Below are 27,296 nucleotides of genomic sequence, written 5' to 3'. Positions count from 1 at the left end.
GGTTGCTGTCACCCGCCGAACCGCTCACGTGACAGGATGATGGCATGCGCCCCGACAGCCTAATCCTAATCCGAATCACGAGGCAGCGGGAACTGATGTGCATGGGAAGATAAAAAGACTTCAAGGGACGTTTCTCATGCTGTGTTTGCAGGGGTTTCCTCAGTTTCCTTCCAGTCCTTACTGCAAGCGCTCTCTCCATCACTGCGTAACCGCCTTTGACCCCTTTGTTTATACATGATGTCGACAGTTCCTCAACACAGAAAGGAATCACTGCTATCGCTCCCTATAAGAACGTCTGCTTACCACCAAGACCCCCTAGTATATATTAACCGTCAAGCAAAACACATCCAGCGACGTCTACAAGTACTTATCGACGCCCAGAGCGACGGCCTCTTGGCCGGTCTCGGAAGGCCGCTACAAGATGGCGATCGGACCTTGTCTCCTGGAAGAAGCGGCACGCAGTCGTCCCAAAGAAGTAGTTCCCATGGGGTTGCTACTGTACCGGTGAGACAGCCAGCTGCAGAGAAGATCAGCCTACGGGCCGCACGCGAAGACATCTTCAGATCCATCTATGACCTGTTGAAGCTCCGGGAGGAGGAACGTGACATACTGACATCCCGGGCCGATGAGAGAAGGAATGCACTTGGGGAGGTCGATGAATATAACAGAAAGCGTGACGGATTGGAGAAGGCTATCTCGACAATACACAACAACAGGGAAAGTCAACGCTCCAAGGAGCTCCGTGCCGAAAGTGCCTCGCTTGAAACCGAAATCCACGATATGGAGACTAGATTGTCCCAGATGAAAGCAAGACATAGAAATGTTCTTCAAAAGCTGTCGCAAATTGATAATTCCGTCGAATCTAAACTATCTTCCTACAAGGCCTCGCTCTCCTTGCTAGAGTCGAAAATCCAGAAGTTCCTCCAAAGCCCCCCTGTGGAACCTTACCCCGTCAATCCCGAGCAGACGACTTTCTACACGTTAAATCCGAAACGACGTACCCTCGATATGGCAAAAGAGTGTTGGGATATGGAACAGTCGGGCCTCCAGGAGCGACAAGAGGAAATTATCGCGGAAATCCAGGCGCTCGAAGAAGGGGGTGGCGTGTGGAAACAGGTAGTTGGGGAGGTTTCCGGATTCGAGAAGAGATTACGGGCTACAATGCGTCAGTCTATTGAACGACAGTCTCAGATTTTGAAGGCCGATGGGCTCTCCGGAACTCAAGCGGAGACTGGCAAAGTCCGGGAGATCCTGGAAGATCTGGGGAATACTACTGCACGCATTGAGTATCATCTGGAGATTGCAGAAGAAAAGGACTGGAGTTTACTTATTTGCTGTATCGCCGCCGAACTGGAGGCACTACGGGAGGCACGAACTCGGCTTCTCGACGCCTTCGGGGTGTCAGAAGATGAGATCTATCCTGCAGAGAAAGGAGAACAGCCAGAGAGTCACCCTGATGCAGGGCATGAGCCTCAATCAGATCCTCTCGGGATCGATAACCCTGAACCACCAGAGGATCTATTGAAAGACCCTGATGCACATAGTCATGACGCCGTCTCACGGTCAGATGCGGATGAGGAGCCAGATCCAGCCTGGCTACTTCCAGAAGCCTGATCGCACCCTTTTATAATATTAATGGATAACTTAGAATTGAAGAATTCATATAGAACTGTGTATCTGTAGTAGTGCAGTAAGATGGAAACCCGGAGGAAGCACGGATCACAGCGGGCGCTTTGGCCAACAAACATGCTTTCGACCGCTGCTTGTGTCCCCACGAAATAAACTCCACTACTTCAACTATCATGATTCACATATCGACTGTATGCCAGAATTGACCTTCGGGCCAGTTTCGGTTATGAGATGTATCTTGCCGCACCAACCTTTGCTTTCACCATCCCCTCGGTTCATGACGGAACCCGACTTGACTGTCGACTCTATCTCCCGGACGGGTGCTCATCCACGAGACCGGTACGTGGAGCGATCGTTGCGCACCCATATGCGGCGCTTGGTGGATGCTACGATGATCCAGTAGTTAGCTTCATCGGAGGGGAGCTACTAGAGCATGGATATATCGTGGGCACGTTTAACTTCCGGTAGATATCCCTTCTCCCCATCGTTTCCAGCCAACCTACCGAGGAACGTACTGAATTCTATTGCAGTGGTGCCGCCGACTCAGACGGTCGGACAAGCTGGACCTCTCGGCCTGAAGTGGCGGATTACCTCTCGTTCTATGGGTTCATGTTGATCTACCTTCATATGCTATCGAGGCGTGGACGCGAAAGTGATGACGCGCCTATCTCACAGCATGGCGGAATCTCTGCGAATGTCCATCTTACGCTGGGTGGGTACTCCTACGGCTCATTCATAGCCTCCAATCTTCCCTCGATTAGTGTCGTTGGGGATTTGTTCAAAGGGAGTATCGACGAGACACTCTTTCACGATATTCTTCAGGCCGCAAGGCACATATATGTGCTGTCGACCGATGACACGCAAACAGAGCGCCCATCCTCCCCCAATGATTCTTGTCTGGTAGACATTACGAAAACAAGCCTCTCGTATCTCTTAATATCGCCTCTTCTCCCCCCGGTTAGCCAGTTTCTGACTCTTTTCACGAGACCGTCATTGGATATCAGAGACACTGCTTCAAATAATCCGAGACAGTTTCCTTGCCCCAACCCGGCTGACCAGCTCTGTACATATCCAACACTGGCCATCTATGGCGACCAGGATAGTTTTACATCTGCTTCCAAGCTACGGAAATGGAGCGAAGAACTGAATAAGATGCCAAGGAGCAGATTTCGGTCGGTGGAAATCGGCGGTGCTGGGCATTTCTGGAGAGAGATCGGAGCCGAGTCGCAAGCGAGAGATGCGTTGAGAAACTGGCTGCGCCAACCAAGTTGAAATTCTCGATGGTTAGATAGGCTTTCTCGATAGAGAGTGAGCCCGCTTCTTACCCGAAGACTTTAAGTTTGACCTTTATTCGCTCACATGCAGGTCTCGAACGGCATGTGATATTGGTGGTATCATGCCAAATGTTTGCGCAATGTCTACTTGGGGAAATTCAGCCGGAACATGATACAATAATGAATCACCGCAAGAATCTATCTGATCATCTCTCTATCGGGCGTTTCTTTTCCGACCTGTTTCGTGATGGAACAGCAGGAGTAGTCATGTAGGGCGAGCCTGTTCGACATGGATCTTTCCCTGGTCTCTCCCGGTCAGCAGGAGGATCTGCTAACTGACTCAATCCCCAAACAGACTCCTGTCCAACTGAGAGATGGATGGCTGTAATTCGAAACATATAAGGGGCGAAGAGCAGTATGCATGACCCATGACTTCTATCCCATCGCTTGCATTCGCCCGCTCTGCTGGAATTTGCGATCCACCATCCCCACTAGCCCCGAGGGGTAGTGTGGGGGAGATGAGGTCATATCCAGAAGTCTTTTCGAGCAACGTGGCCGTAGACCGACTCTCTCGTTAAAGTATGTCCTACCAACCACTTTCGGGAACACCGAGTTACAGGCGCAGGATACGGTTGTAGCATTCCTGATGTAGTGAAGGAGTTGGGGAGGTTGGATTGCTGAAACTCGCTATAGAAGACCCAAAGCAGGGACGATCTTGAACGATCTCCTGGGCATGACCTGGACTTGACGACGGGTTCCGGAAGTAATGGAAGGGTAACTCGAGGGTGGCGAGCGGCAGCCTCCGCCCAAGAACGCCTCAGGCCAACAATCCCATGTCCCTCGTGACCTGTGACCGTTGTTATACTAAGCAGTGATTGCCCGTTCATCTGACTACATCCATCTCCCTGCCACCCTTTATTTCCCTTACGATACTCTCATGTGCGCTAAGGACGCCCCTGTCCGCTTCTTACAACAGTCTTCCTTGTCAGCTACGGTCGTCTTTACCCTCTTGTTGGCCCCGTTGGTCGTATATCAATAGCGATCGACTACTACAACCAAATATCGCGCGGTCTCTCGGCGGAACGGATGGCTCCTTGTCTCACCAGGAAACTGTCATGTCTCTACTGCAAGACTCCACAATAGCTCGCTCGCATTGCCATACTAGGGCGAAGCGCAATGCCAGGTCAATTCTGGAGCGGGACCAGCGGTGGTCTCGCCTGAAGTCGATCTCGCTTCCCACATTATCTTCGGTGTTGAGGAATCCACTGGCATGGGCAGGCGATACCTGGTACGGCGTTCCGGTGGATGGGTCTGTCAAAGGCCAGCGAAGGTTACCTCTGGATACCGAGGATCGCAAGCAAATCTTATATCTTAAGATGCGCAATGTGAGTCTCCTTTTACCTCTTGTACATCGAGACATGTGACTTTTGTCGTTGACATACATGCACCAGGCCGTATCATACATCGAGTGGAAAGAGTGCGCCGGTGAACTTGATGAGCTGGAGGGCAACAACAACTGGAAACAGACGCTCGAATGCTCCGAATACAATCCCTGTCTTGTTCGTGAACGCCTGAGTCAGCTGGAGGAAGCCCGGATCAATTGCGATACCAGTCGCATGTTGTTCTTGATCCGTACCTCTCTCAGTCGGGATCTGGGAGACATGAGCAACGCTGCTCTGTACCGGTACTCGCATGTTGGCACAAAAGAACTGATCGACCGTTATATCACGACCGCTGTCGATACTATCTCATCGCTGGTCGAGCTATCAGTGAAGAGTCGATGTGATGGAACAAAGATGAGGCATATCCTTGAGCAGCTACTAGAAGCACGACAAGCCTTCGGCCGGAGTGCATTATTGCTTTCTGGGGGCGGTGCTTTCGGAATGTCGCATATCGGTGTACTCAAAACATTGTGGGAGAATAACCTGATGCCACGCATCATCTCCGGCGCCTCGGCCGGGAGTGTGGTTGCCGCTGTCTTCTGCTGTCACACTGAAGACGAACTTCCTGAGGTTCTCGAGAACTACGCACGCAGGGACATGTGCGTGTTCAATGCACCCGGTCAAGAGGAGACAATCCTCCAGAAGGTTTCCCGATTCCTCAAGTACGGGTCATTCATGGATATTACATATTTGGTCAGCAGCCTAAGGTCATGGCTGGGCGATATGACCTTCCAGGAGGCATACAACAGAAGCCGGAGGATCTTGAATATCTGCGTTTCGTGCGCCGGAGTTTACGAACTCCCTAGGCTGTTGAATTATATCACTGCCCCTAATGTTCTGATTTGGTCTGCCGTGTAAGTCCCTCTTACATCGCATCCTTCCCTTATTCAAAAGATCTCGAGGGCTAATTTCACCAGCGCTGTTTCATGCTCTGTCCCATTGGTATTCACGCCACCCGTTCTCATGGCAAAGGATCCGATCACTGGGATTCCAGTCCCATGGGATGGCCTACATAAGCACTATATTGATGGATCTGTGGATGGAGACTTGCCCATGAATCGTCTATCAGAGATGTTCAACGTCAATCATTTCATTGTTTCACAGGTCAACCCCCATGTAGTTCCGTTCCTTCCGAAGGATGACTATCCCAGGAATGGAGCGACTCCGCTCTTTCCGGAGCAGGGATGGCTTCGCTGGATTCCTCTCATGACGGACCTCGCAAAGGATGAGGTTTTGTATCGGTTGTCGTTGGCCGCTGACATGGGAATCTTTCCGAATGCCCTGACGAAAGTGGTATCGGTCGTGAACCAAAAATACTCGGGAGATATTAATATCTACCCTCAGACGACCTACAGCGATCTCCCGATGATATTGCAGAACCCAACGGCGGAATTTCTGAAGAGGGCTATCGACCGTGGAGAGCAAGCGACATGGCCGAAGCTCAGCCGTATCCGGAATCATTGTGCTATTGAGCTAGCACTCGATTCGGCCATCCAGCAGATGCGAGCGAGGGTCACTTTCAATTTTGACCAGAGAGATTTACAAGTAGTGGGCCTTCATCGCCAACCATCCGGATCTTACAACGACGACGGAAACCAACGACGCTTGTCGAGTCGGAGGAGCTCCTACAGCCATGACACCGGGCAATACAAGCGTGTGGATGGTACTTACCGTCAATCGAGGCCTCCCTTCCGAAGGGCCTGCAGTGCCACTTCGCCAGAAAAGTCATCAGAGCCTACGGGGCATGCTTGGTTACCAGAGGAAGCAGAACGCGCTTTCCAAAGTCGTCAAAGAGACTTCCCATCTGTTTTGGACGGGCCTGACCGGAAGAGCGTACCCCACGAAGCTGTTGCAAAACGGCCCGAGTCGATTAAACGATTGCCTTCTTGGGACCCAGAGTCGCATGACCACCATGACGTGGTAGCCACCATGCATACTGGTCGACCCCTAAGCGAGTCATTCTCGCCTGTCCACTCCAGACGGCCATCCATCAGCAATACCAGCAGACAACCCTCCAATGCGACCTCGCAGAGCCAGCTCCTCATGACGCCCACGGGCGCGTTTGGATTAACTGATATACCGCCCCGCAGTGTTTCCAACTTACAGACCTGCAACAGCGGGTAGCTCCGCAGGATACATGACACTGCCTAGGTAGTACATGGGCGTCAATCCGAGTACTGATTACAAAGCACTAGCAAGGACCTCCATTGATGAATGGATGTCCTCGTAGTCATGATTCTTGCTTTCTCCTGTTTTTCTTATGTGTTGATAGGTCGCAGGCGTTGAATATGCGGGGTAGCATACAGTATGGCGTTATTGGCCTATTCATAGACTCAACAAGCCCGCTACAATGGTGTTGAACGTTGTCAATGTGACAAAAACAGTAGACTCCAAAGTTGGACAATGTATATTTTGTTATACTGTTATTAAAGAGATAGAACCTGGCTGCAGATGTCCACGAGACTCTACATTTGTCCGACGTAGGCGGAACACATCGAAAGGCTGACATTGGGATGGAGCTGGCGGGACGCCCCGGATGGAGGAACCTACCATGTAACCCACCATAAAAGGCGGGCGGATGTATGTCAGATATCGATGGACGAATGAGTCCCCCGATGATCTACAAGGTCGCGCGGGGAAGACCAGCCGGCGTGTCAGAGTCAGTCATGCCGGCGCTTCGCCAATGCAAGTTGACCCAACTCTTTGTGCTAAATTTGGTTGAATTACGCAGAGACAATTATAGAAACTGCACTTAATTAAGTTGTTTCCCCCCTCACTTGGACAATTTGCTAAGAATAACCCTCGACCGGCTCATGCTGGCCAATACAAGCTCCTCCAACCCCTGGCGAACTACTGCATCTGCCCGTCAACACGCCCACTTGGCTCGGCGGTTAGCCCTGCTTGCGCCGGTGTTGACAGCACTACTGCATCACTGACCGGACTAGACCTGAACAGATGCATGATCCATCCCTGTCAGTCCCTGTTCCGGTTCAAATTTGGTCAATTGCGAATATGAAACCAGCATGGGATCTTGACCAGGGCTTGTGCCATGGACAAGCTTTATATCTGGCTGGTTCACCTCCACGAGGCCCCCAACTGTTGTTCTCTCAGGCATCGAGTTCGGACACGAGGTCGCCTGCGGACTCGTTCTATTTGTTGCTTGAAGTGGCCATTGTCTTCTTGATTGGATTGCGTGCCCTTTTTGCCTCTACCGTGGCGTACGGTGTACAGGGCTTACATCCAACCAGACACTGTCGGCATCGCATGTTGGATACCTGGTCGTTGGTAGCATACACCAATCCCCCTAGATCTCCTTTCTTGAAGAAGATCCCTATCATGCTCTCTTGTTCCCAACCTTCGGGTTGATTTGGCTCTTTCTATCCCACTCCCAACATGGCCAGTATTGTGCAGCGTCCGTTAAACCGGTTCCGCAAAACCGACCATCATCGAACATTTCATGAGCGATGGGGTGACCTCGCGATATCCGCCCCGACAGATGGTTCATGGAATCAGCTCGACGCCTCCAATGGTTCACTGTCGACCAAACGCCACAGCAGATATAACAGCGTCACTGAGACACACAGGTCTCGTGGTGCATGTATAGACGACGACGACGATGATACGATCCACTTGACCGACGATCCCTCGGCTCCATCACGGCGAAACTCCTTCTCCATGCGCACATTGAACCCTCGCCGTCTCTCGATGCGTCTGGCCCCACGTCCCAAAACTCCAGCCGAAGGCCAAAAGGACAAGGAGCATCCGCCCTCTCCCAGAGAGAAAAGAACCGAGTTTGCCTACAAGCCCATCCACCAGGACTACCCCAGCGAGGTAGCTGAGAAGGTGGCCCGGCAGAATCCTTCATCGTCTGCCCGGTTCCGGTATATCCCTGCAAACTCAGGGTATGCGGGGAGCCCAGAACCAGCTTCGCACAAGAGCTCATCTATCCCCAGGGTGGCGGGTGCGATAGGGCTCCCAGAAAGGGGCGCTAAACAGCGATCCAGCTCCAGAGGGCTAGCTCTAGACAATCCAAGAGGCGATGATCTGCAATACAGCGATAAAAATCGAGGGGGTACGGAGTATGGTCAGCGAGCGGGTTTTGTGAGTACCAGGAATGCCAGTTCTTCCACTGGCAGGAAGGCAGCTCGGTCGTCACGATATACGACTATGACGATGGTCCCGGACCCGGAGGATATTTATGGATAGACTCGAAATTTTCCTTTCCTGAGTTTGACTTGCGTTTTCGTTCTTATGAGATTATGGACATGGGTGATTTTGGCTTTGCATTGCATTACGGCGTTGGATGGTGCGGCTATGGCATTATGAACATATTCACGCAAACAGAAATCCCATATTTCGGTTGATCTGGCCTTATGATCTCTATTCCCTGGATGTGGTGTTGTAGTTGACATTAGAAACAGATCTCCTGTTCTGACGTCAACCTGGCGACACCCGTCGATGATTTCATAGCTATTGGTCGGTTGCAATATCAAGATTTTGGACCGAAAGCTCATAGAATATTCCTAGAATTATGCAGCCGAGATACGGCAGCTGATGACGCCATAGAATGGAATGCGCTACGGAGACTTGATATTTCTCAGCAACGCTCCTCTACTCTTCACAGCAACCATGCTCCTAACGACATTTGCCCACATTCAACCCTTGGATTTATGAATTGAAACCCATACTATCCATTTGACAATGTCTGAGTCGGTGATCCAGCTGAAATGTGACTGCAAAGTACGTCTGCCCAATCCTTTGTTTTCATCAAGCACTGACTTTCTTCTCAGAATGATCCCTGGGGAAAGAAAGGCAAAGACTCTTTGGCTGGCCAGCTGTGGTCCAAGTCGCCCGGATCAGGCAAACTAGATGATACAAAGCCGTATTCAGAGGTACCTTAAAGCGAGATAGATGTTCCATCAACACAGATGCTTACAACTGACAGCTGTGGATGGGCACATATCCCACAGTACCGTCGCGAGTCTTATCTACAGGCGAACTACTGGGCGACTATCTCCAGAGCAACCCCCAGCTCGTCGGGGAGAGGGTGACGGAGAAGTACGGCGCCGAAATTCCCTTTTTGCCAAAGGTAATGTCGAGCCCTACAGGTGACCTCTCCTCCCGATAGAGCCACTGACAGCGTTAGATTCTATCATTCGCCAAAGCGCTCCCGTTGCAAATTCACCCGGACAAGTCCCTCGCGGAAAAGCTCCATGAGGAGGACCCCCAGAAATTTGGTGACCCAAACCACAAGCCTGAAATTGCAGTGGCATTGTCCAAATTCGAGCTGTTTGCCGGGTTCAAGACCCTGCCGGAAATCGAAACCCTGATGAGACTGAAGCCGCTCCAGCGGTTCGTGCCGCCCGGTCAGCGCTTCGACGACGACGCCTTGCGACAGATCTGCAAGGCTTTCTTGTGCTTGGAGCCGCAGTTTGTCTCAGACACAATCCAGAGTCTCCTTTCCCTCCCTGAGGCGGTGTTCGGAAAGCAGCAGTATATTCCGCGGATGTTGGAGCGGTTGCAGGCGCAGTACTCGGAGTTCGATAATGGGACTTTGGTGGCGGTTCTCCTGATGAACTACATGACGCTGGAGCCCGGCGAGGCAGCTTGTGTACCTGCGGATTGTATGCATGCCTGGTTGTCTGGTGATATCGTCGAATGTATGGCGCGATCCGACAATGTGTTGAATACAGGGTTCTGCCCCCGTCCGACGCGTGATAGTGTTGAGCTGTTCGCCCGGGCGTTAACCTTCAAATCGCACAGCAAGGATGATGTATATCTGCCTCGTGCCAAGAGCGATAAGGGGGAGAAGGGTAAGACGGAAGCGTATGCGCCGCCGTTTAGCGAGTTCAACGTGCTGTCTACGAGGCTGAATGAAGGAGAGAGTGAAGTGCACAAGGCAGTCTCCGGGCCCAGTTTGCTGGTTGTAACCGAGGGCTGTGGCCAAATGAAAGCGCCCGATGGCAAGAGCTTTGATATCCAGGAGGGATATATGTATTTTGTTGGACAGGGAGTCTCGTTGGAGTTTGTCACAGAGCAGAGGTTGGTCGTGTACCGCCCATATGCGGAGTAGGTCGATCTGTTAGAGATTTGCCTTGAAGTACTTCATTAGTCCGTTTTGATAAATCCGCGAGAAAGCATCGGCATTTATTCCTATCGCACAGTCGGGTCACGTCGATGGGAGATGTCCTTTGGGAATTTGAATGCAGGTATATCCTCGTCCATAGCCGATCGCGATAAGTCCACAGCATAATGAGCACGCCGAACAGCCCGAGAAGAAACAAGCAAACGCTCGCAGCCAGCCGCTTCCTTTTCCTCGTCGACCAAAATAGATGGATCCTCCGTTGCGGGGACAGACAGCTCATTGGCGCCGATACGAATCCAGGCGCTTAGAAGCCTGGCGATCGAGCACGCACGTCCAATGGACCCCGACGCCTGCAGGGTAATTTTGCTATTTTTGGGAGCGATGGACTTGTGGCCCATGTTGATGCTGTAGCTATCGCAATTCCACTAGGCGCGAGGTGCATCGAAGGATCTGACTTTGAGATTAAAATAGCTTCAACCCAGCGTTCTGAAACGAGCTCGGATAGTCATCCTGCATACTTAACGCCATGTGTTTCTCCCGCCACGATAAAGGGTCTATTTTCTCTGTCGCTTGGTACCCGTCCTGCCACATGAGGTTCACGGCGGACTGGAGGGGGAGTCAACATGATTGCGAAAGTCCGTCGGTATGACACGGCCTATGGACTCGTGCTGAACCCCAGATACGACGACCAGTATGGAGTCGACTCCCAAACTCCACAGCCAGATTCAGGAGCATCCCGGGACCGTATAATAATAGGGGTCGTTGTCGGCGGGGTCGCTACGATCGCAAGTAAGTCCTCTTGCCCGTGTACTGTTGCTGACTTGCCTCCTATGCAGTCTCGGCTGACGCTGCAGGCCCAGTCACCGTGGGAATATTCTTCATTCTCCTCAAAAAACGAAAATGGGATCGCATCAGGCGATACGAAGAGCAACTTCTGGTTATGCGGGCGTCCTCATCAGCCGAATATAACAAAGCGCAGACGGTTACGCCGGAGCCTTACAGCACAGCATCCCAGCGTCCGTACTCATCCGTCTGGTCGTATGGCCCTCCGCCACGACAACAACGGCAGCAGCGTCAGCATCAACATCAGCAAGCGAGACCACCTGCGGAAAGTCCGCCTCCCGCGTATCACCAACCGTACCCGGCGTACGATCCTTCGCAATATCCTCGAGTCAGCCATCTGCCGGCGAGTGTGAGGCCCCTGCGAGGGTCAACAGGAAGAGCATCGTCGTCGTCTTATTCCAACAGCCACAGGGCATCTGAGTCCATATCAGGATTGGGAATCGGACCGGAAAGGGCGTCCACATCGATACCACTCAGTCAAATGAGGCATCATGAATCGATGACACATCCAGTACAGTCTCGACCATCGTACCAACGCGACCCGCGCGGTCCCTCCCCCGAGGGATCGATGTCCATACAGTCGGATGATACATCTGGCCGGCAGTCGACCGAAGGAATACCTGCGCCACCTCGACGACCGAAGCCGGTCTTGTCAAGGCTCATTACCAATTTTGGGCAGTGAGATGTAGCCATGGCCATGATGATGAATTTGGTTTGAAATATTCGGTTTGGTCTGTCTGGTTTGTTAGCGTTTATGGATCAGGTGTTTGGAGTTTTGGATAAGGATTTCACTCCTCGATCGATACCTGGAACATGGACGTCGTGATTTGTGTGTCTGCTCCTTCTAGGGTCATAATGATAATTGACGACATGACTTTCATTTCGTGCAGAGTCACCTGATGGGAAGCTATCCGTTATCTGAAGGGAGAGAGACATGTTTATTCAGTGTCTCGTCCGCTAATTGCTCAAGTTATCGCGAGCTATTTCTGTATAGACAGTGTCTGTAGCTGACGACCGCGGTCCGAGAGACGAACGAGCGTATTGCAAGCAGGTTTGACATATCTTGTGTGAATCCGATAATGTAGAGTATCTTTAGTTTGTCCTTTCACAGCAGGGGCTGGCTGTTGAAATGCGGTCTGTCTAATTCGAGGTAAAGAGTAGGTTGAGCAGTAAATTAGAGGGCAAAGAGATCATCCATAAGAATGAAGCATTAATTAAGCATGATTAGGGAATAGTCATAGTATGGGAAAGTAAATTCTGGGAGAGGCATTCTCCTACTTCGTCTTGTCCGCGCGACGATATATATTATTGGAGAGTGCCTTGCCCTAAGTCCATCGACTATATTCTTGTTTACGCATCGCCAAACCAGCATGATCCCCGTCCCACTACATTGAGCCCTTTCATAATTCCTTTAATTTATCCGGCAAGAGAGAATGGCAGAAAGGGGGCGACATCCAAGCACAATTCACCAAAGCCGCTCGGGAACTGCTCCAGTATGTACTAAACGGTAGCACCCGCCTGTCACTACCTGTAACACGTACGGGGAAGATGAACCAATGCCTAATCAAGTAAATTCGGAAAGTCGGGATGACTCCGCCCATGCAGACTGCATCACGGCGCATAATAAGCTCGAAGATGGCTCGGGGCCAACCGTGACGATCAAACGACAGCTTGTTCCTAGCGGGCCAACGGTAGTGAGATTACTGTTGGCTTCCTCCTTATTCATGCATTGCTCCGGGAGGGAACCATGGTTCTCGTGCGAATCTGCCGAAATACTGGGCAGATTTTGTGATGCAGGGCTATTGCACCCTTGGCCATCCTGGCCCAACACATCTCCACTAAGAGGGAAGTACATTCCCCTCTCAGCCCCCACGGCCTCCCCTTCTGGCGTCGCATCACCAGGGATTAATGGGACTACGTGACTGGGGTCGGCAGAGGTCGTCCCACAGTCGGCCATCCAAGGCTTATTTCTTGTCAAACCCCAGTCTGCTGGTCGCTGGGATGTTGGTCAGCAAGCGCCATGCCAAGATGACGGACACCTGCGAGTATCCATCGCCTCTGTCCCGTTTGGGCAACTCGATAGGCAGCATGACTGCGCCGCACATGCAATGACTCCTTGTTCAACACCACAACCCCTCTCTCACCTCCCCTTCTGCGGCCAGGCACCCTGGCACGGTCATTTTTGTGGCCAGTGATCGTCTGCCGCTCGTTGTCCCGCCTCCAAACCGCCGCGGGTGTCCAAAGGGACCGTCAATCTGTACGTCTCAGTTGCACTAGCGTTGGCCTCCACCGGAAAAGTGCTGAGGGAGGGATGAACCAGACTGTCGGGTCGACAGACGCGTCTTCTTACCCGGGTGATGCTTGTTGTCCGGGTCCGTTTGCTGGAGGAGATCCTCCAGGGAGGGATATTTTCCCTCCTGGGCTATTCCTAAGGGCTATGCAGCCGTCCCTCGACGAGTGTTGTGTTGTCAATAATGTATATGCTTTGATACCTTCCTATCTCATGCAGATCGGTGGCTGTTTGGTTCCTTTTCTCTCCTTCTACCCTTCTTGGAAGTGGTTTGACCGGTATTTGGGGATTTGGTCGAGGAGAACTATTACATAGCTGCTGCCTGTGGCACTGAGGTATGCCTCAATCATGCTCCCTGGCTTTCACTTTCCATTGCATCCGTTCGTCTACAAACCCAGTGTGTGGCCTTCCATCTCTGCAGTGACTCCAGTTGATGAATACTCACACCGCATTCATCCCCAGGCCACCATCTATGAAGAGTCCTCTACATATCATGATGGCGATAATCAAGAAGCTCCGACGAAAGAGAAAGCTGTCTTCCGAGTTGCATTCGCGCTGGGGTGACGTTTCCATCACCTATCCGAACGAGGGCTCATGGAGCCAGTGCGATCAAGCACCGGGGGCCGCTGTCAATGCGATACCGGGGCCGTCTCCCATACGTAGCTGGAGACACAGCTCTTCCGACTCCCTCGATAGACACGGACCAGGCGTTCTACGATCCACGAGCCCCGAAAACCGTGATTCCTCTACCGACTCCGGCTCGACTATCCCAACAGGCTATTACGATGCGCGTGTACGAGGTCGCTCGAAGCGGATCCCTCCCCCTCTGGGGCCGACTTCAGAACAGCGGAGTCATTCCAGACATGACGACCGCAGTGACGATGTCATCGACAACGGTTCGGGAAGCGGCGGACGCTCCCACGACAAACATCACCGTCGGGCCAAAGAAGAGACCGACCCCTACTCGCGTGCATCAAGGTCGCCTCCACTTTCGGTCACCTCGAGGATGCGCCGTTGCTCTGCCCAAAGCTCAACGACTGAGCAGACGCCATCTATGCCCAATACCGCCAGTAGCAAGCACACGAGCTTCACGTCGTCTGCGCCCTCTGTGCCAGTGGAGGACACTCGACCGGGATACCTCGCTACGTATCACGAGAAAAAGCAACCTCGACGATCCAAACCCCGAGAGACAGATCCAGTGGTTAGGCAAGAGCTGGTACCATCTTATGAGGACCTATATGGATAAAGAACAATTTTATGGACAACCAGCTCCGAGAACATTGGTACCTTCATGACTTCCACACCTCATCTTCTTTGTTTTTGCGTTTTTTGTACGACCATTTATTCCCCCTGCAGCGACCGTTGACTGGGTAGACCTGAGTGTGGCCGACTGACGCTGAGGATATCAGACAACCATCCTTTATTTTTTACTGTCTTTCCTTTATTTTTCTTTGTTTATCTCTCCTTCCCATGTTACCCATATTTTTGCCACCAGCGAGAAAAGGGCGAGGATATAACAGTGTGCATTGTGGCGTCTCATCAATATTCGGGTGGCTTATTTTCTTTACATTGTCGACTGCTGGGACTCTGGGGAGACCAATCTTACTGCGAATTGAAGGATAATGATTTCAGGCTATATTAACCAGGACTAAAGATTCATAATTGACGGAATCTTGCCGAGTCGACAGTAGTACTTCCTACTTCGTACTATGGCGGGATATTCCGTCGCTCCCCGTATGCCAGAGGATATACTTCAAGGGTTAGACACCACCAACAGTCCATCTTCCCCTTCAACAACCGCCAGATTACTTGGTTAATTCCCGGCAGCAGTGACCCGAACAGAGTTCCAGCCCGTGCATTCCACCAGTGATAATTCTCACCCTGGATGAGGGGTTCCTGGCTTCTCCGCGAATGAAATCGCCCATGTCGAGCGGGCGCGAAGCGACCAGCTGCAGCAGTCGTCACAATCACAGAGACATCGTCACACGCATCCCACAACGCATCCCCGTCACTGGACTAGGGTCGTTGGCCCCGTCTCTAGCGCCTAACCAATGCACATCGGCTTTTCCACGGGTTGCTTGACTTTGACTCGCGTTCACCGGCCTGACTGAGCGATGGCCGAACCACCGCTCTCTGTGCATCCGTGGGTGCTTTATCAATCCAATCCCCCGGAGGATCAACCGCGATGTCAATCGACTTGGCACCGTGCGCATTTCTTGACAAGCGCTATATCATTCTTGTTTTCCTGCCCTGCGTTCCCCCCGAGTTAACAGTTCTCTTCCCTTCCCGTGGTCGCTTATCACCGGCTGGGTTGTCAGTTCGATGCCAGAACTGCCGACCTAACGGCGAATAGCCTCTGTTCTCTCTATTTTCTGTAGAACAGTCGCTACCGAGGGCATTGGATTAATCAGGGACCAAGAAAATGAAAGTGCTTGGCCCTCGGGATTCTTTCCCGCGATCTACCTCAATCTGGACGGTAGTTTTCGTCCTGCTGAGCCAGTTGGCTTCCATCGCCCTGGGATTACGGACCTCTCCCGGGTCGCCGTGTACAGATACCTGCACCAAGCGATCTACCAACACTACCGGCAGCGACATTGTCTGCCTCGACCGCCAGTACAGCGAAACCACTGTCGGCTCGAATTTCCAACAATGCGTTGAATGCCAGCTGCGGAGCCCTTTCGTTGACACCGGCACCGGTCAATCTGATGTACACTGGGGACTTTGTATGTATCCGCTGCTGCGAGTCATGGGTAACAATTGAGCTGACGTTTCCCCCCTGTCGACAGATAACCTTCGATATGCCTTTTCTACCTGCGTCTATGGATTTCCAGAGTCGGTCAACAATCTCTCGACGCCCTGCACGGTATCCTGTCAACCGCTCAGCTCCGCACTGGAGTATGACCTGGAAAACCCCAGTGGCGTCAACTTTGACACCTGGTGCGGAGCGTCAAGCTTTGCGGACAATCTGATAACGCAGTGCGAGTTCTGCTTCAATTTGACCACCACCGAGGTGTATATTGCCAACTGTGAGTTTTCTTGCCCAGTCGACTGTAGATCATCCATGGTCTGACAGTCGTCTCCTCAGTCCTCGAAGCTCTCCGCTATAACTGTCACTTTAAAACCCCAACGAATCGGGCGTTCCCAATCAGCCCAAGCCGGATTTTCAGCTCCTCATTGCTGCCATCCTCAACAGTGGATCTAATATCGCCGTCCGCCACACCGGGTGGGGGAGTCGATAACCTCGCGTTGGTGATTGCCCTTCCAATATTAGGATTTATCATCCTAGTGTGCACATTGGCGGTTGGCTGTTTCTTCTTCATTCGGCACCGCCGCAAACAGGCGCGCAAAAAGCGCCAGTCGGGTCATCTCCACGCGCGCTGGAACGACACCACAATCAGTACGCCGGCGTATGGAAATTGGGGCGGTCACCACCCTACGTATGATCCGACGATGTATCAGCCGGGACACGGAACTGGGTTTGGGTTTGTGGACACTGACGGACGAGGCCATGAGGTCGGATACTCAAAGTCGCATTATATGGATGTCGTTGAGTCGCCGGTTCCGGTGCCTCCCACCATGTACTCCCCCGAGCGGGAGAAGGGTCAGACTCCATACATGGATAGTCCGCCTCAGAAAGGTGCATAACTGATCCATGTATGCCGATATAACCGCCACATGGCTGTCAATACCCTCCCTGGTCTTTGTTTGATGCTTTGTTCTAGATCCCTAGCGAGTAGGTCAGTGGGCTCATACCATCCTGCATCTGATGGCGTAATTATAATGCATCTTGCGTTGTTCATCCTCTGTGCTGCGTAGGCGCCTGCTGGAGAACGAACCTGGCGATCATCGGCTCCCCTCAATGATATCGTACTGGGCAGTGGAGACATAATCGAAAAGTAGGAGACAGGACGGGTCTATATATCTTCCCCACTGTCACATAAGCCCTAAATATAGAAACGAATGAGCAGAGGACCCAAGAGAGAAAGTTTGCTGATGTGTTTGATGTAGCGCCGTCGCATGGACATGCGCAGCAGGAGCCAGTTATAGCCGGTAATGCATCTGACCGATTTCTCACAAACGGAGACCTCTCGTATTCAAGGAATATGGAGCGTCGAGACGAACGTATGGTTGGTGGGAGAGATATGTTGATGGCAGAGCTGTACGGACTACATACTTCGGAGTAGATGTCCAGCAGGCGGCTGGCTATTCCCCTTTCGTCTATCAAATGATCTCCGCCATTCCACCAACAGCAACCTCTCTTTCATCCTCCCATATACTTCTCTCCCCACCAATTTCACCATGACAACACCATCGCAAGACCAGATAAAGGCCCTAGAGCAGTCCCGGCAGCGGCTCGCTCACCTCACACGATCCCTCGCCTCCCTGAAGGGCAGTCTGCACCAAAGCGACCCGCTTCCTCCATGGTACACCACCCCGACAGTCCATGTCAAACGTCCAGCGCCAGACACGCAACCCTCCGCGATGAATATACCTGTTAGCTAACCAGTGACATGCATGACAGGTCCTCTCTACAGTCCCAAGCGAGCATCATCTCCAACAACCTCGTCAGCGTCTCCGAGCACCTCTCCGAAAACCGCGATCTACTGACCTCGCTGGTCGCCTTCCCCGGCCCGGACTACCCGGGTCGCACGCAAGCGCACATATTGGAACAGCTGCTGCGCACGAAGCTCGACCCCCGCGTCGAAGACTGGGTCGCGCGCGGTCGGAAAGCCGGCACCGCGGCGCTGGAGGACCGCGACGCGCTGTCCGAACATGATCTGGCGGAGTTGTGGGACTGGGCGCCTGTCGCGGCGAACCAGGAGGCGCGACGGCGCAATTGGGGCGGGAACTTTACCCTGGAAGAAAAGGAATATGGGATCCAGAACGTGGTGACTGGACTTCGGCGACAGCTGGAGGATGAGGACGACGAAGACGAAGGGGAGGACGAGGAGCAGGAAGAGGACGAGATGGAGGTGGTGGGAGCCAGGAAGTCGGGCACGGGGGCTGGACTAGAATTTGACATTGCGGCTGCTACGCATCAGCAGGTCGCGGCGCCGGTTGTGCCGTTGGACGAGATCCTGAGGTACATGACTACGGGGATACCGCCAGGACAGCGGTGAGTCTCATGTTACGTTGAATGCGATGACCTTTATGCCACGGACGAGAACACGACACAATTTATATTATTTCCAAGCCATGGTGGAACTATCGAACGAAAATCACATCGCGTGGACGATTCAACCCCGTCTACGTGTGGTTGGTGTCCGTCCGGACGGCTTGGGAGAAGCCCCGGTGCTCTTAGCGGCAGCGGGCTTTTCTCCCTGCTTGCGAGTGGGCTGCTTCTTGGTCTTACTGGGTGTGTTCCAGTAATACAGCATCTGGGCTGCCAAGATGAGGTTCAGACTGAACCCAGCAATAAAGCCGTACAGGATGAGCTTGTCATCCACTTCCTGGAGGGTTGTGAAGATGCGGGTTAGGGAGCCAGCCAGGTAGTTGAACACCTAATGATATATGTTAGTGTTGTGTAATTTGTTTGCTTGAACGTGGATGGCAGCGAAACGTACAGCAAAAGCACTCAGCTGTCCGGTGCTACCCTCCTGCCAGATTGTAAGGATCTGGGGGAGCTTGCTGGCCACACCAAGCGCACCAGCACCAGCCTGCAGATATGCCATAGTCTGCGCATCAACCAGCGTCTGGTCGAACAGCAGGGCGTAAACGCTGGCCGCAACCACCGCGATAAACGCGGCGGCCGCGGTTGGGCGATCCGCGAAGGTCAACACCAATACGCCCACCATCACATCCTGCACAGCGATCATAGCCGTCTCGCCATACGTGCTGAAGGGGAACTGGTTGCGCACGCTGTAGGACAGGGTAATGAGCAAGCTGGCGGTCTCCAACGCGTAGGACACGAACGAAACGCCAGCGGATGAGCGGGAACCGATCAATTTGAGGATCTGAGGCACCTTCACGATGGCACTGGCGCCGACGATGGCAATTCCCAGAGCCTTGGAAATAGCCAGCGACGTGCACGCGGGATCCTTGGTGACATCTAGATCAACCAGGAGAGTGTTGTGGCAGGGCGAACCGATCAAGGAGACGATGGCATCGTGGACGGGCTCGGGGAGGGAGGAGACGACGGGACGCAGGTAGGGCTGGAGAGGGTTGACGAGAGCCTTCTGGATGGGCTCCATGATGGGCTCCATGACGGGCGATATCAATAGGACTTAATATGGAGGGGGATAGAGGCTCGAGGAAGAGAATATCCAATGAAGGCCGCGGGATTACCGGATCGAGGAACTGCGCTTGTGGTCGCTGTGCGCACGCCGAGGAATTTCATCTCCGCCCCCCAGTGGCTTCTCGACTTGTCTGCTTTCCCTCCTCGAGAGCTCCAACCTCCATGTGCCCATCTCCGCCATGATCCTCCTACGGTCCTCTCTGCGGAGGCTAGGACCGTCTCGGGACGCCTCTCTTGTGTGCTCCCAATGTCTCCAACGTCGCGTCCGTCCTCCCTCCGCTGTTTGCAGTTTCATATTCTCTGCGCGATGGCAGTCCGGCGTTGCGGACACCCCGTCGCCATCGTCTTCATTGAACAAGACGTACTTCTCGGCAAACCGCGGCCTCGGAGGTTCCCTAAGCAGAGATGTGTTCTCTAATGGTTCCTCCCCCACGGCCAACTCGACAGCCGCAACCTCCCCAAACCACAATGATTCTGCTCCAATCGCTCCAGATACAAGCCAAACAGAACTCCCATATCGTCGAAGGAAACGCTTAAAGGAGGAGTCAGCCAGAAACAACTCCAACGATGACCATGTTATACCCCCCGACGCCTCCGCGCAACTGTCCACCATGTCTTCCTCCCTCCCCACGACTTCCCTTCGCCGCAAATTGGCCGCCTTTCTCGCCCTCACCAAACCCCGTCTTTCGGTCCTCATCGTCCTATCAACAACGTCTGCATATGGAATGTATCCAATCTCATCGCTTCTGGCCCTCGACCCATCTATGGCCCCGCTACCGACCCTCTCGACGTCCACCTTAACCTTCCTCTACTTGACCGCTGGGACATTCCTCTCTTCATGCAGTGCGAACACGCTGAATATGATCTTTGAACCGAAATACGATGCGCTGATGTCGCGCACTCGGAACCGGCCTCTCGTCCGGGGCCTAGTTTCTCGCCCTGCAGCCGTGCTCTTTGCCATCGCGACCGCCGTCGCCGGCCTGGGTCTTCTATACTTTGGCACAAACCCCACAGTAACCGCGCTGTCGGCCGGAAACATCGCCCTATACGCCTTCGTATACACCCCCTTGAAACGTATCCACGTGATAAACACTTGGGTGGGTGCCGTAGTGGGCGGAATCCCCCCGCTGATGGGCTGGGTCGCTGCAGCCGGCCAGACCGCTACCACCGGTCACGACACATGGCGCGATATGCTCCTCAGCGAGGACAGCATCGGTGGCTGGCTTCTGGGTGGGATCCTCTTCGCGTGGCAGTTCCCCCACTTCAATGCTCTCTCCCACACCATCCGCGAGGAGTATAAGGCTGCCGGGTATAAAATGCTCGCATGGACCAACCCGGCGCGGAATACCCGCGTCGCTTTGCGCTACTCTGTTCTCATGTTCCCGCTCTCTATTGGCCTCTGGTGGGTCGGCGTGGTTGGCCATGGTTTCTTGGTTGGCAGCACAGTGGCTAATGGCTGGCTGGTCAAAGAGGCGTATCGGTTCTGGAAGCATCAGGGTGCCAATGGTACCGCTCGCGGTCTGTTCTGGGCTAGTATCTGGCAGCTTCCCATCTTGTTAGTTGGAGGCCTCGTGACAAAGAAGGGTCTTTGGGATGGTGTGTGGAAGAACGCATTCGGCCAGCCGGATGAGGACGAAGATGATTACCTATACTACGACGATGAAGAGGCGGATGAAGCGGAGTTGAGCAAGCAGGGCAATTCTGCGGCCTCCGGTTCGGTGTCTGTTTCGTCTCGTGCCACCCCCGCTGCTTGAAATGAATGGCTATGTGATGAAGAAAGCATGGCCGAGAAAGGAGATGCCGATGCCAGAGAGCGTTTGGGGTCAAATACATGTAACATACTAGAAGTATTATGTATGATACGAATTTCGACTGTTTTCATAATGGACTAGTGGATTGTCCAACTGTTCTTTTATACTCTGATGACATTAGCCGTTACCAAGCCATCACATGTATCTCTCACTGAATAATCTATACCAGATAATCTAAACACCCACACAAGCGGAGATGAGATTGGGTATCACATCTATAATACAAGGTTATATATACAATCCTCTACTTATACATCACATGAAACATGCCCCTATTCTCCTTTGAGCTGGAGGTGATACGTGTCCAATGCCTCCTCAGTCATCGGACTGGGCGCCTTGACCATCTGGTCCTCGCCGCCCTTTCCAATCTTAGGGAAAGCGATGACGTCGCGCACCGACTCCTTTCCAAGCATGAGAGCAACGAGACGGTCAAAACCTAGCGCCAACCCGGCGTGCGGTGGACATCCGCTGCGCAGGGCCTCAAGAAGATGAGCGAAGTCCGTCAGTCGCTCGGCTGGCATTTGGAGGATATCGCGCAGAATCAGCTCCTGCACGGCAGCATCATGGATACGGCGACTACCACCGCCCAGTTCCACGCCATTGACGACGAGATCATAGTGGTCGGCCATCACTTGGGTGGGATCGGTAAGGAGAAGGTCCACGTCAGCGGCGGTCTTGGGCGCCGTAAACGGGTGGTGGGTGGAGGAGATACCGGCCGCGCCGCCCTGGCCGGGCTCGGAATCGCTGGAGGGAGAAAAGAGGGGGAAGTCGACAACCCAGAGGAAGTCGAAGCCGGTAGGTGCGGGCTTGAAGCCAGATGAGACGGCGGCGGAATGGAGAGCGCGGCGGAGGTCGCCAATGGGGGTAGAACCGCCTGTGAAGGGCCCTTGTTTGCGGGCTTGCAATACGATGAGGTCTCCGTGGTCGAGGTCAAGTAGCTCTTCCAAGTGTTCTGCGGCTTCAAAACCCAGGGGAGTCAGTCCACAGAGAGGCTTCTTCGCGTCGTACACGAAAATGCCTGGGCCGCCTTCTGGGTTCTCGTTGAATGGTACGCCGGCAGGCGAGTCGAGGAACTGAGTGATGAACTCGGACATGGCGGCGGGGTCGTTGTCGTTGTTTTCAACTTTGAAGACCTCGACGGTTGGAGTGGTCAGGGGCGAGATTTTCTGAACGAGATCTACAGGTAGGAGGTAATCAATGCGCGAGATTTCCATGCCGAAGCGGGTGTCTGGCTTGTCGGAGCCATAGCGACGCATAGCGTCTTGATATGCTAGCTTGCGGAACGGTCCCGAAGGTGCAGGGTCTTTCATAAGGGTCGACCAGAGTCGACGGATGATGCCTTCAACAGTCCGCATTACATCATCGCCCGTTGCAAAGGACATTTCGAGATCCAGCTGCGACAAAATCAGTACAGGTATCTTATAGGAGTGGGTCCATTGCTTACCTGTGTGAACTCCGGTTGCCTATCCGCACGGAGATCTTCGTCGCGGAAGCACCGCGCAAATTGGTAGTAGCGCGGGATGCCGCTCGCCATGAGAATCTGTTTGTATTGTTGGGGACTCTGGGGCAAAGCGTATGCTAGACCCTTCTTCCGGGTGGGAACTAGGAATTCACGAGCACCCTCTGGGGTGGATTTGAAGAGGAGGGGAGTTTCGATCTCCACAAACGGGGGTTTGCATTGCTCGAGTTCTTCCTTGCAGATATTATGCACCTGAGCCCTGAACCGGAGAGCTTCTCGCAGCTCGCTGTCAACGCGCAGTTGTAGGTATCGGTGTTTGGGAGCGAAAACGGTGTCGGACTTCATGAGGATGTCTTTAGGAAAGTCGTTGAGAGCATAGACCTCATCCACCTGAATTTCCCAGGGATCGGTCTTCTCCATCTCGGAGCCTTTTGCCTGTTTGGCCTGAACTCTTCCCCGTACCGCGACGGGACTATTCGCTCTAATTGCCTTTATGTTTTCAAGCGAACCGTTCTTCGCGGTAGAGACGAGCTGGATACTGTGTCTCATGGTAGGATCCGTCATGCGGACAAAGGCGAGCTTCTTCGAGATATCTTTCCGTACTCCGAGGTAGCCATGGAGAACAACTTCTTGGTCTGGGACCGCGCGTGAGAGGAACGTTTCGAAATCATAGGTTGCAGCGGGAAATTCGACTAACGTAAAGAGTTGTTGTTGGTATGTCAAGGTAACAAATGGGGACGTAAAGGGAGACGAACCTGCTTTTTTATACTGCTCCAAAAGCTGTTGAGGATCCGGACGAATTGCAATATCGTTCAAATGATATGAGCTGACATGAAACGGTCTCTTGGAGAGGCGAGAAATATGCAAACCAGCCCGCAATGCTGTTTCTTTGCGGATATAGTTTGAGATCTCGACGTAGCTTGCACATAGGCGAGCAGAGGGCCTCACGGCCCGAGCCAAGTACATTTGACCTGTGAAGAGCAACCACAAGAATTGACTGAGGAATCGGCAGGACAGTCAAGAGCCAACTGTGCCGGTAGTTGGTGTCGTGAGCAAGATTGTCCGGAGTCGATTCGAAGCCATCATGAATGGCCATGAATGGTTTGATCGGACCGGCAGTATTCTGCCGCCCACCATATCGGGACTAGCACGAATCCCCACCCACTACAAAACAACCAAAAATTTCGCCATGATGTTTCTCTTCTTTCTTCATCCTTCCAAGTTTTGTGAAAGTGAGTGATAACATTCCACGCCTACCGAGGCTCCCTCAATTTGCAACTGCTAATATCTGATTCAGATGATGAAAGCCTAGCGTGTTCCATATGATCGATCTCTCCTCCTGGAGCCTTGTGGCTCTCCTTTCGAGGCCCAAGGGCTGCTGGGTTCCGGATGGAGGGAGGGTGATATATGCGTTCGGCACACAACCTTGTTACTTCGACGGACGCGATGAAGGCATCTCTGACCAACACAAAACTCGGTGGTGTTTCGTGAGCATTATGGCCACGTGAAATGAACCTTGAAGGGTGCTTACATCTTGATGATAAGGCTCTTTTGCGTGCGCTGGGACCATGTCCATACCCAGGACCAATCTACGTTAGTCTGTAATATACATATCCTACGCCCAAGGGCCGTATCCAAACATGCAAGCTTGCAATGCCTTCCGTAGTCTAAAAGTAGTGTCTTCCTCCACCTCGTACGGAGTATATCAGACGAAAAGGGAGCTAGTGTACTGTGTCAATTTTCTCCTATGCCCAGTATGGTCACATTTGACATTCTATAAAGCTCGCATCGAATTGTCGATATGTCTACCCTCAGGGTCTGGGTGATGCAGGCTTCGGCCAATCGGGGAGGTTGTTCCGCATCAACGATTCTCCGTCGCTGATCGGCTTCTTATCGTGCAAGCCAGCAACAAATGTAGCTCCGAGTCTCGTGAAATTAATCCTCCAACCCACTTCTGAACCGAACCTTTCTAAGTTGCGATCAATTGTGTCGCACATCAATTAGGTCTCATGAGACTGCGTCTTGGGGCCGTGCCTCCCATGGCACGCCTGCGTTTGTCGGCCACCCTCTATCCGCGGCCATCATGCGGAGCCCGTACCTACATTCGAACAGCTGAAGCATTGCGATCGAGCGCCTTAACGAATTCAAATAGCTTCCAATACCTTACACAAACCGCCGTCATTCCCGCAACGAGGCGTGGGATCACACAGCAGCACCATCGACGGATGAAAGCGGCGGAGGAAGAATGGGCTGAATTCGCGAAGCAAATAAAAGCTGGAAAGAGGAAAAGTTTCGTGGAACACCTCGAGGAAAGAGGGCTCATCCACGATGTTGTCGGGTTAGAGGTTTCCTCCGTTATTCAATTTGGAATTTCGCTGACTTATACCTTGGCGATTGTTCTAGAGAACGCGATCTGTTGCACCGGGTATTCACCGAGAAGAGAGTCGGAATGTATGCTGGAGTCGATCCGACAGCTCCATCTATGCATGTGGGCCATATGCTGCCATTCATGGTTCTGGCGTGGGGATATGTTTGGGGCTTGCCGGTGACCTTTCTGGTGAGTCGCCTCTGAGGATATCGTGCTGGGAGTTTGAAATACATTTTCTGATGTATAACAGCTTGGTGGCGCTACAAGTCGCATCGGCGACCCGACAGGGCGGTTAAAGGGGCGAGAACAGGTGCATTCTTCTGTCCGGAAGGCCAACATGGCGAGTATGCACATGCAGCTGAAGAAGCTGGGTGCGAGTATAGAGAAATATGGCAAACGGCACGGATATGAGAAGAAGTGGATCTGGAAGCGTTCCCTGACCAACAATAACACATGGTGGAATAAGGTACCTTTCCTGGAGGTCCTCCGAGACCTTGGTTCTCAAACCCGACTTGGTCCTATGTTGGGCAGAGAAACGTAAGTCTTTCAACACCTCTCACTAGGCAAATTTCTCACGAACTATCTGTCCAGTGTGAAAAACCGCATGACGAAAGGCGACGGGATGTCTTTTGCTGAGTTTACCTACCCCCTCTTGCAAGGCTGGGACTGGTGGACACTCTTTCGCAAGGGTGTTCAAGTCCAGGTCGGAGGGTCAGACCAGTACGGCAACATTCTTTTTGGAATGGATGCCGTGAAATCTATCAGTAGGAACACTGTGATGGAGCAGCAGCAGAATGCCTTGGAGGACGATCTGGATAAGCCTATTGGCTTCACAACACCGTTGTTAACAGCACCATCCGGCGAAAAATTCGGCAAATCTGCTGGCAACGCTATTTGGCTTGACAAAGACATGACCTCTACCTTTGAGCTCTATCAGGTTTGTGGATACTCCCGCAATCCCAGTACATTTAGCTAACAGATAATGTAGTTCTTTGTCAGAACGCCCGATGATGCAGTTGAGCGCTACTTGAAGATGTTTACTTTCATTCCCTTGCCTGAAATCGCAAAGATCATGGAGCAGCAGAACCAGGATCCCTCTAAACGGGTTGCCCAGCATGCCCTTGCTTACGACTTTGTGGAGCTTATCCACGGCAAGGAAGAAGCCGATGCCGTGGCTCTTCAGCACCGTCAGCTCTTCCGGCCGCGCTTGTCGACTGCTGAACCGACACCCCTCGGCCCAACTACAAGCCCACAGTCCCGCTCTATGCGTGGGCCGGATGCCAGTTTTGTGAATCCCCAGTCGGGCAATACGCACGCCCCGCAGACAAATTTTGCAAATATGCCGAACATGAATGTCACGCTTCCAAGGTCTTTGGTTTACAACCAGACTTTCAACAAGGTTCTGTGGTCTGCCGGTCTGGTGTCATCCAAAAGTGAAGGACATCGAGTGATTTCCAACAAGGGTGCTTACGTAGGGAGTCGCCCTGGTGATAGTGGACCGATGGGCGACGACCTCTCCTTCACCCCGATCCAGACGTGGGAGAGCACCAAGACGCAGGAGTTCATCATTGACGGTGACCTCTTGTTCCTTAAACTGGGGAAATGGAAGTTCAAGATGGTGAAGATTGTCAGTGACGAGGAGTTCAAGCGACTGGGACTCAATGCACCAGGATGGGAGACCGACCAGTCCAATTCCCACAACAGCGAGGGCAAGTAGCCCTGTGCAGCGATCTGCGACTGACCCCTCTGCTCCTCTGGCAATATTAAACATGTATTATAGCACAGATATGTAGAGCATGTAAGGTATGGTGATATCTTGTATATTTGAAAGGCATATTTTTTATTCTTGGTGGGTAGAGA

The 27,296-nt window shown here is 52.7% G+C and overlaps 14 protein-coding genes across 14 annotated transcripts; 12 read left to right on the top strand and 2 right to left on the bottom strand.

Moving 5' to 3' along the window:
- The first annotated feature begins 85 nt into the window (after window positions 1-85).
- Window positions 86-1,641, top strand: BDV59DRAFT_183543 (uncharacterized protein). The gene has a single exon (XM_073690542.1). It carries the CDS (start codon window positions 235-237, stop codon window positions 1,612-1,614), a length of 1,380 nt encoding a protein of 459 aa, XP_073545775.1. The 5' UTR covers window positions 86-234; the 3' UTR covers window positions 1,615-1,641.
- Window positions 1,642-1,791: 150 nt separating this feature from the next.
- On the top strand, window positions 1,792-3,164 carry BDV59DRAFT_76453 (uncharacterized protein). The gene is made up of 2 exons (XM_073697066.1): window positions 1,792-2,093; window positions 2,160-3,164. The coding sequence occupies exons 1-2, from the start codon at window positions 1,861-1,863 to the stop codon at window positions 2,899-2,901; spliced, it is 975 nt and encodes a 324-aa protein (XP_073545774.1). The 5' UTR covers window positions 1,792-1,860; the 3' UTR covers window positions 2,902-3,164.
- A 740-nt stretch (window positions 3,165-3,904) lies between these two features.
- On the top strand, window positions 3,905-6,522 carry BDV59DRAFT_76455 (putative Patatin family phospholipase). The gene is made up of 3 exons (XM_073697067.1): window positions 3,905-4,288; window positions 4,355-5,199; window positions 5,263-6,522. The coding sequence occupies exons 1-3, from the start codon at window positions 4,019-4,021 to the stop codon at window positions 6,467-6,469; spliced, it is 2,322 nt and encodes a 773-aa protein (XP_073545773.1). The 5' UTR covers window positions 3,905-4,018; the 3' UTR covers window positions 6,470-6,522.
- A 1,028-nt stretch (window positions 6,523-7,550) lies between these two features.
- BDV59DRAFT_76437 (uncharacterized protein) lies at window positions 7,551-8,924 on the top strand. Its single transcript, XM_073697065.1, has one exon. It carries the CDS (start codon window positions 7,739-7,741, stop codon window positions 8,549-8,551), a length of 813 nt encoding a protein of 270 aa, XP_073545772.1. The 5' UTR covers window positions 7,551-7,738; the 3' UTR covers window positions 8,552-8,924.
- BDV59DRAFT_76428 (RmlC-like cupin domain-containing protein) lies at window positions 8,800-10,458 on the top strand. The gene is made up of 4 exons (XM_073697064.1): window positions 8,800-9,085; window positions 9,136-9,237; window positions 9,291-9,434; window positions 9,492-10,458. Exons 1-4 carry the CDS (start codon window positions 9,047-9,049, stop codon window positions 10,416-10,418), a joined length of 1,212 nt encoding a protein of 403 aa, XP_073545771.1. The 5' UTR covers window positions 8,800-9,046; the 3' UTR covers window positions 10,419-10,458.
- A 595-nt stretch (window positions 10,459-11,053) lies between these two features.
- Window positions 11,054-11,626, top strand: BDV59DRAFT_203997 (uncharacterized protein; the record flags this gene model as incomplete). Its single annotated transcript, XM_073694359.1, has 3 exons — window positions 11,054-11,219; window positions 11,267-11,450; window positions 11,503-11,626. 3 exons carry the CDS (start codon window positions 11,054-11,056, stop codon window positions 11,624-11,626), a joined length of 474 nt encoding a protein of 157 aa, XP_073545770.1.
- A 2,134-nt stretch (window positions 11,627-13,760) lies between these two features.
- Window positions 13,761-15,170, top strand: BDV59DRAFT_76366 (uncharacterized protein). Its single transcript, XM_073697062.1, has 2 exons — window positions 13,761-13,960; window positions 14,026-15,170. Exon 2 carries the CDS (start codon window positions 14,036-14,038, stop codon window positions 14,807-14,809), a length of 774 nt encoding a protein of 257 aa, XP_073545769.1. The 5' UTR covers window positions 13,761-13,960; window positions 14,026-14,035; the 3' UTR covers window positions 14,810-15,170.
- Window positions 15,171-15,881: 711 nt separating this feature from the next.
- BDV59DRAFT_76368 (uncharacterized protein) lies at window positions 15,882-17,534 on the top strand. The gene is made up of 3 exons (XM_073697063.1): window positions 15,882-16,286; window positions 16,350-16,589; window positions 16,649-17,534. Exons 1-3 carry the CDS (start codon window positions 15,986-15,988, stop codon window positions 17,206-17,208), a joined length of 1,101 nt encoding a protein of 366 aa, XP_073545768.1. The 5' UTR covers window positions 15,882-15,985; the 3' UTR covers window positions 17,209-17,534.
- A 328-nt stretch (window positions 17,535-17,862) lies between these two features.
- Window positions 17,863-18,683, top strand: med8 (RNA polymerase II mediator complex subunit MED8; the record flags this gene model as incomplete). The annotated part of the gene is made up of 2 exons (XM_073694358.1): window positions 17,863-17,987; window positions 18,086-18,683. 2 exons carry the CDS (start codon window positions 17,863-17,865, stop codon window positions 18,681-18,683), a joined length of 723 nt encoding a protein of 240 aa, XP_073545767.1.
- A 58-nt stretch (window positions 18,684-18,741) lies between these two features.
- On the bottom strand, window positions 18,742-19,824 carry BDV59DRAFT_76341 (putative monosaccharide-P-dolichol utilization protein). Its single transcript, XM_073697061.1, has 2 exons — window positions 19,128-19,824; window positions 18,742-19,064 (listed from the first exon to the last, which is right to left on the bottom strand). Exons 1-2 carry the CDS (start codon window positions 19,764-19,766, stop codon window positions 18,801-18,803), a joined length of 903 nt encoding a protein of 300 aa, XP_073545766.1. The 5' UTR covers window positions 19,767-19,824; the 3' UTR covers window positions 18,742-18,800.
- A 114-nt stretch (window positions 19,825-19,938) lies between these two features.
- Window positions 19,939-21,816, top strand: cox10 (protoheme IX farnesyltransferase). The gene has a single exon (XM_073690541.1). The coding sequence runs from the start codon at window positions 19,978-19,980 to the stop codon at window positions 21,550-21,552; it is 1,575 nt and encodes a 524-aa protein (XP_073545765.1). The 5' UTR covers window positions 19,939-19,977; the 3' UTR covers window positions 21,553-21,816.
- Window positions 21,817-21,850: 34 nt separating this feature from the next.
- On the bottom strand, window positions 21,851-24,127 carry BDV59DRAFT_183521 (aspartate--tRNA ligase MSD1). The gene is made up of 3 exons (XM_073690540.1): window positions 23,824-24,127; window positions 23,054-23,760; window positions 21,851-23,003 (listed from the first exon to the last, which is right to left on the bottom strand). The coding sequence occupies exons 1-3, from the start codon at window positions 24,032-24,034 to the stop codon at window positions 21,882-21,884; spliced, it is 2,040 nt and encodes a 679-aa protein (XP_073545764.1). The 5' UTR covers window positions 24,035-24,127; the 3' UTR covers window positions 21,851-21,881.
- A 166-nt stretch (window positions 24,128-24,293) lies between these two features.
- Window positions 24,294-24,720, top strand: BDV59DRAFT_183520 (uncharacterized protein). Its single transcript, XM_073690539.1, has one exon. It carries the CDS (start codon window positions 24,391-24,393, stop codon window positions 24,574-24,576), a length of 186 nt encoding a protein of 61 aa, XP_073545763.1. The 5' UTR covers window positions 24,294-24,390; the 3' UTR covers window positions 24,577-24,720.
- Window positions 24,721-24,862: 142 nt separating this feature from the next.
- Window positions 24,863-27,256, top strand: BDV59DRAFT_183518 (tyrosine--tRNA ligase MSY1). Its single transcript, XM_073690538.1, has 5 exons — window positions 24,863-25,406; window positions 25,472-25,625; window positions 25,687-25,973; window positions 26,028-26,373; window positions 26,425-27,256. Exons 1-5 carry the CDS (start codon window positions 25,078-25,080, stop codon window positions 27,151-27,153), a joined length of 1,845 nt encoding a protein of 614 aa, XP_073545762.1. The 5' UTR covers window positions 24,863-25,077; the 3' UTR covers window positions 27,154-27,256.
- The last annotated feature ends 40 nt before the right edge of the window (window positions 27,257-27,296 follow it).

This window comes from Aspergillus ambiguus (assembly GCF_047715705.1).
Source record: "Aspergillus ambiguus strain CBS 117.58 unplaced genomic scaffold BDV59scaffold_28, whole genome shotgun sequence".
Classification (NCBI taxonomy): domain Eukaryota; kingdom Fungi; phylum Ascomycota; class Eurotiomycetes; order Eurotiales; family Aspergillaceae; genus Aspergillus; species Aspergillus ambiguus.
This window is presented reverse-complemented; position numbering and strand designations above follow the sequence as displayed.